The 11,158-nt window shown below is 37.0% G+C and overlaps 1 protein-coding gene across 1 annotated transcript in view; it reads left to right on the top strand.

Annotated features, from left to right (window-relative positions):
• The first annotated feature begins 2,598 nt into the window (after positions 1-2,598).
• The window catches only part of LOC113025470 (netrin receptor UNC5D-like), a 183,134-nt gene continuing 174,574 nt past the window's right edge, over positions 2,599-11,158 (top strand). The window contains exon 1 of the mRNA XM_026173238.2: positions 2,599-3,184. Coding sequence (XP_026029023.1) covers positions 3,100-3,184 — 85 coding nt within the window. The 5' untranslated portion in view covers positions 2,599-3,099. The remainder of the gene's footprint in view (positions 3,185-11,158) is intronic.

Here is an 11,158-nt window from a genome sequence, read left to right as displayed (position 1 = left end):
GTTGTGTAGTTTGAACCAATCCATAAAAAAATTGGGGCAGTATAGTTTTTACTGATTTACACATTTGCCATGGACCTTGACCCTCACCCACTTTTCACCAAAAATAAATCAGCTCGAGCTGTTATTGGTATCAGACAAAATTTTAAAATTATATCTTGAAAACTGTGGATGCTGTGTAACAAACAGACAGACATACTGTCTACCCTCAGGGGGAGGATAATATTTACTTGATTTATAGTAAGCTCTTGTAATTATGTAATAATTACTAATTGTAACAATAATGTTGCATAATTGGGTCATTTTCACATGAACAGAGGCATTTTATATGACTTTACAAGTTAACAATATAAGTAAAGCATATGTCTTATTTTCCTTTTTCTGTCAGAACAAAACTGGAATGTTTTGGTAAAAAATTATGCACTTTATTTTATTTTTGTAACACACTTTGAAGCAGGGTAACAGATTCCTTAATTGCAAAGTGCAAATCAAACAGTGCCAAATTGTAACTAACCCGAGGACAACTGTTTGAATCTGCCCGATTTGTACACTGAATTTTTTTTTTTTTAAGAAAGTTAAAACAGCATCTTTTCATCGTGGAAGACAGTTTGATTATTTATTGAGTTTTTAAATTACTTTGTTATGAGCTATTAACTGTTTTTGATAGTGGGACACGTATCTGTACTACACAGAAACTGTCCATGTCTATAGCTTCTGGATATCTCTTAGTTCGCAATAGACAAACGCTGTCGTTTTAGTGGTCACAAAATGCCACCCAAAATAATATTACCCACAAAGAGCATTGAGCATTCTTTATTTCCTATGAACACTTTAGGGACAATATAGCACAGTTCAAAGCCTGATAGAGCTGTCAAGGGACATCCAGTTATGTTATTATTTTATTGTCAATCACCAACAAGCTTCTCAGGATTTTAGCACTTCTGTCATCTCTCAATGAGTAATTACAACAACATATTATATGGAAGCGTTACAGTGCAGCAAGTCAGTGTGTCATTTTACAACAGCTGTTTTCAAAACTGTAAACCAGACATATCCATTCAGTTAGAGCATTTCTATTGTCTATGTTTTCTTTTTTCTGTTTCTTTTTTTTTTCTTGGGCTTTCTGATTACTCAGTACTCTTAAAGCCACATCAAATATTTAATGCACAGTTTATAGCTCTTTATATTATCAAGTAGTTAACCTTGCTTGACTGGCTGACCTCTGGCTATGACTTGGGGAAATTAGCCACTACATTTAGGTTCAATAGGGTAACAGCCGAGGTCAACCTGTGGTGATTTAAATAAAAACAGATACACAGTTTGAATGAGAGATCCCAGTATTTGCTCCAAATTGAAACTGATATTGCGAAACAGAATATTTCAGACTTTTTTTAAGTGATTAGAAGGCTGCCATCATCTCGTGACATTTCAAATGCAGTGACAATAGACAGGCTCATCACCATATTCTCACAGTATTCTCAGTAAACGCCAGCAGTAGTTTGTGAATGTGGGTTTTTATATAATCCTGTATTTAGACACAAATTTAAGGCAACTTAATAAATGAATATTAACTTTTGATTACTTTATACTTCTACTTCAGTACTTTTCTTATGGATTTATTGCACTTTAGTATACTCTTATGCCATTAAATTCATCTTACATACAACTTCAAGACATACTTCTCAGTTAAATATTCTTTGAAGATGTATCAAATCATTATGGACTGATATCAGTTAAACTACCCAACTGCATATAATGTAGAGTGATGAAAAGTAGCTATGCATATTAGAGAATTGTAATTGAGAAGTTCTGAGGCACTTTACTGTTTTAATTTCATGCTACTTTATACTTCTGCAGAACCATTTCAATGAGAAATTGCCTACATTGTTCTCCACTACATTTATCTGACAGCTATAATGACTTACTTTACAAATTCAAATTTCAAAAACCTTTAATGAGAATATCTATCCAATAGCAAGAATTATTTTCACCTCGGCCAACTATACCATTAAAATCCTATTTAAATGCTAATGTTTCTGTAATTGTATAACACAAAAATAATACAACTCTGACAAAAGCCAATTAGTCGGTACTTCTATATTTATTGTAGAATTTGCTGATGATATGCACTTTCACTTAAGTAGTGTTTAATTCAAGATCCACAGTTGGAGTATTTTCTTAGAGAACAGCACTACTTTTGCTTACAAATGGATCAGAGTATTTCCATTACAACCATATCCCAGCTGAATGGCTACTTACAGTACGGATGAAGGCTTCAGTAATAGTGCAATATCAAAAGCAATGCTTTGCAAGTGTTCTCTGAAAATTAGAGCGGGTATATTATTTACATTACTTAAATATTTCGCGCCCCATTCCACATCTCATTTTGAAAAGTGAGAACTATCGCTCCAATAGAACTTGGGTGGAATGAGAGTAAAGTGAGAAAACGCCCACTTAATTGACACCAATTGTAAGCCATATGGTCATATGTTAACGGCAGTAATTAGAAAATCGTAATTTTCCAGACAATGCCATTGGCAAGAGATGCAACACACCGGTGTCGATTTTAATGACCACACTGTCGTCCAGAACTACAGGTTCGAATGCCTCTGGAAACGTCAGAAACAGGACAGAGGTAATTGGTCATTACATCTGATCAATACAGGCGCGAGCACAAACAACTGTCTGTGTGCACGTGCACACACGCACACGTTTTGTCAAGCCCTAACAGGTCCACCGGGGTTTCAACAAGACCTCGTACTCACTTTTTTTTTAATCTCCCTCTCTCTCTCTCTCTCGCCCTCTCTCGCGCTCTGAAACAGCGAAAGCTGTTGGCTCGCGCGCGCTCAGTCTAATTATTCCACTCTCGCGCAGCTGAGTGGCGAGTGCTGAAAGCTCCGCACCGCTTTCCATCTCTTCCTTCCGCACTGCGATTCCGTTAGGAGACGGTCCTCTTTGGCGGACACGTACTAGCCCACCTGGACAGAGGTTTTCATCAGGACACGGAAACGTGTTAAAAGGAGGCTCGTGCAAACGACAAATGCACGCGACCCGAGGCCGGTGCCCCCAGACCCGACGGGGAGGGAGACAAGCAGAGCAGTGATGGGACAGTTCTCGGGAGGATGCTACCTGAGTTTTTTCATCTTTGTGCTTCTTGGTTCGCAGGCGCCGACCACATTAGCGAGAGGTAAGCTCAACACCGAGACACTTTTTGAAGAGCTCAGTGCTTTTGGGGGCGTCTCAGTCCTCCCGAATAAACTCAATAAAAAGGTGTATGCCCCGACAGACTGTGTTTCTGATGCTGACTCTACTTGTTTAGGATTTTTTTAAAGTAATCTTTTTTCATGTCCAGGTAGTGTTAGCAATTTATGTTTGCTTGACAAACAAACAAACAATAAAGCTTCAGACACCTTTATAAATCACATAAATTCAAATTAAATTAGGACGAGTTTTTTCTTCTTTTTTTGTCGTGCGCAACAGACTGGCTAAGATTTGTTTATAAATGCTGCTTTAATAGGTTTAACGTCAGTTTCTTCTAGTGCAACAAAATGCTTATTACTAATCTAAATTTGCTTCCTTAAGGATATTCTCTCTGGAGTACAGTTAAAATGACTAGGTTCTGGTTGACTTTGATTTCACTCAAGAAATGTTTGAGAGTCTCCTCGTGTTTTTTGTTTATTTTATTTATAAGATAACATAACCTTTATTAGTTCCACGCGTGGGAAATTTGTTATATTTTCAATGTTAAACCCATCTCAGTTAGACAAAGTCAGTATTGTGATGGACCAGTTATAAGTGGTTTAATAGCAATTAATAACAATGTCTTAATTCAATGGCAGTGACTTTTACCTCAAGAACACCGACTCATATCCTTTAGCACGGCATAGTCCTGTCCTGTCACTCATTTTCTTACTGCTCTCATCTTACTTTTCTTCTTCTGAGGCTTCTCAAAAAAGCTTACCATTCATTCATTCTTTCTGTTGCTCATGATGACACTCACTGTGAATGAAAGCAGACTGTAATAAAACTGCTCACACTTTAAATACTGATTATATCGTCTATAATATACAAACGTGCTGTTTAGTGACTAAATTATGCACAAGGTATGGTATAAATGACACATTATTCACATTTCAAGTGGGCTTTCTAGCAATTATATGCTTTTGAATATATTAACATTGGTGCCCATGTGCATCATTGTTGGTTGCTGGGTGATTGTATGGTAATGGAGCAAACTAGTGAAACATGCTTTGAATGTAGTTTTCCACTCCTATGCTTTGTCGTACTGAAATTGAGAGCCAGGACAATGTTTAACATTATTTGTTAAATCATGGCATTTTGTTTAATTATGATTGCTGGTGAGGTGGGGGGGGGGGGGGGGGGGGGTTATGTTTCGCAGTGTGCAAATTGTGATGCTATGTTGATAGCATACTGGTAAAACTAGAGAAGCTGATAGCTTGGTGGCCTTCCTCATTTTTCTTGCTTTACTTTAAACAATAAAATACCTCCCCCCCTTCGCCAAATATGCACGCACATGCATATCTTCTGACAGTAGCTGCTTTTTGTTCGAATGTTGACAGGCTTGCAAAAAAAAAAAAAAAAAAGGCTAAAAGGCTCATTATTTGTGCGCATACAATGTAACTGGGAAAAAGTACTGTACTTCAAAAACCCAATTTGGGGCTTGCTCTAGCCATTTTTATGTCCACTCCTCTGCAACTGGATGATCAGAGGGTTGGGTTTTTTTTTTTAACCTTATGAGGTTGCAAGTAGACTCCTGCAAAAAGCTGTAAACAACAGATGCAGCTTCAGCTCCTTTGAACATTTTGTCAAATCTAGATTACATGTGTTTTTGGTGTTTCCCCTACATAAGACAGGCCCGTCTTTTATGACATTATATCACATGAAAGTAAACATCTGAATTTATCAGTTATGTGTCACTACCAGATTCAGAATGTCTGATCATCAGTAAGCTGGTTACTCATGATGTGACGTGTTCTATTTAGCCAGCAGATTTGAATGTTCATTGACTTAATGATAATACAGAAAACTGTTTTACTTAACTGACAACACTAATGAAACCTGTGGTTATGCACATGTTATATGCTGTCTTTTGTCAGAGAATAGATAATCAGAGAATCTTTTTTGCTTCCGCCAAATCCATCCTGACCTATTGACATCCATTTATCTCATATGGTAGCGTAACAAAGGTGCATTTGCAAGTCAATTAGTTAACTAGCCCCAAGGTTTTTATTTTTGCATCCCAAGTTTTGAAATCAGCTTCAACTTGGAAATTTACATAGCATAAATATTATATTAAGCCAAAGTATCTTAAGGGCAACTTTGCATGTAAGGATCAGGGGGTTTTACCGATCTTTTAAAGAAAAGTAGGTTTAAACTAAGGCAGAAATGTGTTTGAGATAACCTTTCAAGACTGACTGTAAATTGTATTTATAGAACCAGCTACCATGGCTACATTTCCATGTGAAGTGTTACATGATTTTTTCAAAGGCTTGACCTAATATGCTTGGATAGAAAAACAATAATAATGTTAGTGCATGAAAGGAAAATGTGCTTGTCTGCCCTACACATTTTTTAAAGGCTGCATGGACGTATTTTGTAATATATCTTTCGGATTTGAAATGGCTTTCACTTGGGCTTTAAAAATATTTATAACATACAATAATACTGATGTCTGCAGTTAAATACTTTATTCAGACATGAAATTAAGTGCTATGGAAAGGTAGTCTCCACACACACACACACACACACACACACACACACACACACACACACACACACACACACACACACACACACACACACACACACACACACAACTGGTTAAATAATGTAAAAGCAAGATTACTTTGCACATGATAAAATATAAATGGCACGTTACTCACACGTGTTGACACTAAATTTCACTTCCATAGCCACATACATGTAGAGAGTCCCCTATAAGTAAATATTATTTATCAGTTAGATGCCAAGTTAAAACACGGTCATCCAAATGCATTCAATGATGGGATAAATCACTTGTGTTCAACAAGCAATTTTATTCTTAATGTGCCGAGAACACCAAGTGACAACAAAAAAAAGACCTTAACCCAAAAGAGGAACCTTGCAGTCAGTGCCTGCAGGGGGATTCAGCGAGGAAATGCTGCTGATAAAATGTTGAGCAGCACCAGTGAACATTACAGACGTGTTCAGTGTTTCTCCTAGGTTGACTGCTTTGGGGGACAGGTAGGCTGTGGGAGTGATAACCCCCACAAAGCTTCTTTAACCTTATCAAGTCTAATTGAGGAAAACACTTCTGACAGCTAGTAAGGAAGACAAAGGGTGAGCTGAGCAGGGTCGCACAAAGATACTATCAAAAACAATTCCAGCAGTGCCAAACAACACCACTTGAACAAGAGGTTCAGTGGTCAAGTGCCAAGGAAGGCTGGTTCTGTGGCTTGATATCCACCTCCACTGATGATCAGATGGATTTCAGGTGTGGATGATTCAGGCGCTCAGAGAGGGGCGTAGCAGACAGGCGTGAAATATAATAAGAGAGAGATCTCTTTTAAAAAGAGGCCAGAAGAAAGTTAGTGGCCATAACAAGCTTATTCCCCTGTGAATAAGAGCTCTATTGTTGTCTAAGAAGAATTAATATCATATCTGTGCGACATGGCTGCAGTGGGTTGGAGTGGGTTCTTCATTATGATGAACATGGGCACTCTAGATATATATTTCTGTACTCTAGATGCATCGAATATATTTGCGGCTGAAAATTGCTCCCCAACAAAAACAGCATCAATTTGTTAAAGAAAAATCACGTAAATATGACAGATTTACAGAGCACAAAGTGGACAACATACAATAGCATATACATGCATACAAATAGTATAACAATGACACATACTATGGCATATAAAAGCATTAAATAAAGCATAGAAAACCACCTGAACACAGCCAATTAGCAAACCATTGGTATTGCAATTACTTTAGGCTATAGCATAATGCACTTTATGTATAGCTATTAATAATGAAGTAGCCTAGTTTTAAATAACGGGTTCACGATTGTCAAATCTTTATGCATAACATCTGAATTAGTGGTTTTGGAATTTTTTTTACTGTCACACCAGTGGGCGAGTCAAAATTTCAAGGTGTATTTATTGCACATGATGTTCCACCAGTTCCTCCATAATAATCCATAGTCATGACTTTTCAGTCATAGCATTTATTTTTGTCTGTGTTTTTAGCTGTTTTCTTATGCATAGAATAACATCAGCAGGCTAATAAAATATTAAGTTGCACTAGCTAGGTTAATGATTTTAGCTTTTGTATTTAAAACCTGGCTTACAGTACACTGGTGAAAAAGGCCAGTCCTACTTCTGCTTTAGCTTGCTGCCCACTATATTAGCAGTGGTCAACTTCTCCTGACAGGTGATTTACTCAGGTGCAACTGAAGTCATAAGACAGGTAGCTTTAACAGCACTGTCTACTGACAGCCTTTCCCCTCCTTTTTTCTGTGGTCAGTCATGTGGTGTGATGGGTATGTATGATTTTCTATACAAATGAAACTGATCCATTTCCTCCCTTGTTAACCTCTTTGCTGTCAATCAAATTGCTTTAATCTGTAATGCTCTACAAATACACTGGTTTTCTCTGTTACAGAAGTTCTTTAAATTATTATTTTAGGGCACCCATACATACAGTAAAACAGTCTATTCATAGCTTTTTGTGTAGGTGTATAGCTTACAGTTTGCAATAAAAACGTATCCCTGCCTGTCCTTGCCTCACAGCCCATCAGTAGGTACACCGTTTGGCAACAACTAATTTCAGTTTTTCAGAAGAAAAGTTTCTGTTAGTCTTAATTTTGAGTCAAAATTCCCATGTTACTGTAAACGTATTATTTAGGCTAACATTCAAATATTAAGTCAATAGTTGGTAATGGCACCTCTAATTTTTTACTAATACTGCTAGTATTGTGATTTTGGCTTCTCAAAATTAAACGAACATGATTGAAAGATATTGAAAATGCATTTTCTGCCAGTAGAACACAAAGCAATCAAGTGCTCCCTAAAATCATTGCATAATAACCATGTCTACATGTGCCAATCACAGCTGTTCCCTGCACCACTCAGCGAGAACTTTCCTGAGTGCACTTGACCGCACTGATATACTACAGACCATCAAAACAAAAATCAGCTGTCTGTCACTGGGGAAGGCAAAGAGCTTGTCTCTTGAAGCAGATCATCATCAGTTCTTTAGAGAGACTTCAAATTTAGGGAAGTGATGTTCACCAAGAACAACTCATATGCAAAGAATGCTGTAGAGCTGTGTGCACTGTAAACCATCACAACAAACTTATTCAGCTATCTGAAAATACACCACAACTTGCAATATGATGATTGCATGAAAGCAAAGAAGAACAATACAGTGGTTGCTAACATAAATTGTATAACTGAGAATGAGCCTGTAAAGCGGGTGAGTGTATTCATCCAGCTCACAAAGACACACTGAAATCACCACAGGAATCACATTCAATTTGGCTAAATATATTTGTTCAAATAACATACTGGACAAAAGATGTGCTATGCCCTCGCGGATATTTTTTTCCACTGTGGCAAAACCTGTGCTTTATGCAAAAAGCAGGGAAAGTAGAGAGGGATCTCACAGCTGTTGGGACTCTGCAATAAAATGTTGATGTCACCAAAATCAATTATGTATCAGTGACAAATGATTGTGATCTCAGTAATTGTGATAGCCCTTTTGGGCATATTCATGCACCCCTAACCCCTGTGTATTATTTTTAAAATTCAGTCAGTATTTTTATTTCAGGAATATTATTTAGTTTGTCATTTAACATCTGTTTTCAGTGAAGTATTAATTTTATATATTGAAATTGCCGCCAAAAACAGCAACAATAAATAGCAATTACTGCATCTCTGGAAAATAAATATCATTTTATGTAACTTCTACTAAATGTTTTTCTTAAAAAAAGACTACATAAACAATTGTTGATAACACTGATGATGATAAGTATTGTATCAAAGCTGTAAAACACCACTATCTTGATGCCACTATTAGTTCAATCAGTTTGTATTTGCATTTAAAGTCTTTCAATTCTCTTAGTCTCTTAACAAAGCAGAAGAACAGAGAGAGATACCAGCCTAGCTGAGCTTTTGAATTCATATCACTGCATACAGTGAGAGAAGACCATCATTTGCATGGCAGTACTGTCCATAGATTTTTGCTGAAGGGCTGTGAAAAGTGGCTACATCTAGTAACAGAGTCGTTTAGTTGGCAACAGTGATGGGATCTGAAGCGTGATGATGGATTCTGTGGGGGAGAGGGATGTTAGGTGTACAAGCTGGCACAGTCTGCATTGAAAAAAAAGATTGAATTCTAAAAGTGAAAAATGAATATCTACCTAACAAATGAAAACTGGAATAGTTGACAATTGTGTTACAAGCCTATTTTGTCTAGGCTAACATGTAGACAAAATTTAAGTAATCAAAGAACCTGATAATTCCAGAAGGTTCACAAACCTTTTCTTGTAACTGTGTGACAAGGTAAGACATTAAAACAAAAACAAACAGCAGAAAGGCAGGTTTCTGTGAAAGGCATGACCTAAGGATGTGAATGAATTGGACAAGATTCAGCAGCTTCTTTTAAAACATCTCTCAACATCTCAGGTCCAAATGGGCTATATTAGGTAGGGTCGTAAATGTGCATTGGACCGTAAATTGTCAACCCAAAGCAAGACTAATCAGGTTGGTTGGATAACTACAGTGCTGTTATAACCTTTGTGCAACAAAAAGCTTATGCTATATGTATAATATTAGGACCATGTTTGTTGTCTTTCATAAATTCATTGATCAAGCTTCTGTGAGTTGACCATGCAACTCCTTGTGCTACTAAAAATGCATCTGGGCTTGAGCATGGAGTAAGTGAAAAAACTTAAGAGAGAAACAGAGATACAGAGAGGGAGGGGAATTGAAATGGGGAGGTGGATAAAAGGCAATGGAGTCATCTCTGCCATGTTTAATTTATCACAAAAATGACTGCCAGAATCTTGCTCAAGCTCTGGCTTTCACGTAACTGACATTACACATGATATGAATTCACGAGCCCAGCTGGGCTAGTATCCACTGTTGTTTTTATTCTGCTGGAGATCGCATGGTGGTCATATTCCCAGTTTCACTACTGCATTATTTAAGGGGAACCCATTTCTCTCCCCAACCTATCAACCCCATCTTCTGTCATTTATTCTCCACATTCCGAAGGAGCTGAGCTCATGCAGTCAAAGAGCCAAAAGAAATATTCTCTACAGGGAATATAGAAAGCTGCAAAATCAAATATGTGGAAATATTGACCGTGTTTTGGCTGCTTGGACAAAGCCCTAACTGTAAGATAGCTATTCTTTTTTTATGGGATCCTGGGATTTTGAAAACTTTTAGATATAATATTTCCTGCAGATCTTTGATTGGAACAGAGTCCTTTTTGTTGGCTAAAAAAAGCCAAAAATAAATAAATAAATAAAAAACCAATAAAAAAACCACTATATTATAAACTGGTTGCTGGAACATTATATATCTATTCAATTCAAGCATGGTTGTGTAGAGCTCTTCCTTACTACAGTTACTACAGTAGAGTACAAAGACCACTAATTGTCTCAGCAAAGATTTCAATTTATTGTTTGGGATTTTATTTTTAAACACACAAAACATGAACAGATTTCCCTGATATTTATTATGTGTAGTTGTGCATTTACTCATTTAGTTTATGCTCTGCCCTATTTCAGTCATCTGCTAGTTGTGTTTATGGTGCTCCAAATGCAACAGGAAAGTTGCAGAATGCTCTCTGCTGGACAGACTGGACAGATTACAAATGCGGCTACAGAGGGATTGCTTTACAGTTAATGTCAGATGATAATATTTGCTTGGCTATATACTGGTTGAGGTCTACTTAAGTGTCTAGTCGGCTTATGTGAGCTTATATATTTTTATAATCATTATTTATTAAACAGTATTGTTACTTATGTTATCCAGTGACCAGAGAGGTTTAGGAATAAAGAACTGTGGACAAAAACACCAATAGCCACAGAGATCCCGAGAAGAACAAATGAATCCCTATTAATTTTAATCTAGAGTGACACCCCAAATTTTTCTGG

This window comes from Astatotilapia calliptera, chromosome 7 (assembly GCF_964374335.1).
Source record: "Astatotilapia calliptera chromosome 7, fAstCal68.1, whole genome shotgun sequence".
NCBI classification, from domain to species: Eukaryota; Metazoa; Chordata; class Actinopteri; order Cichliformes; family Cichlidae; genus Astatotilapia; species Astatotilapia calliptera.
This window is presented reverse-complemented; position numbering and strand designations above follow the sequence as displayed.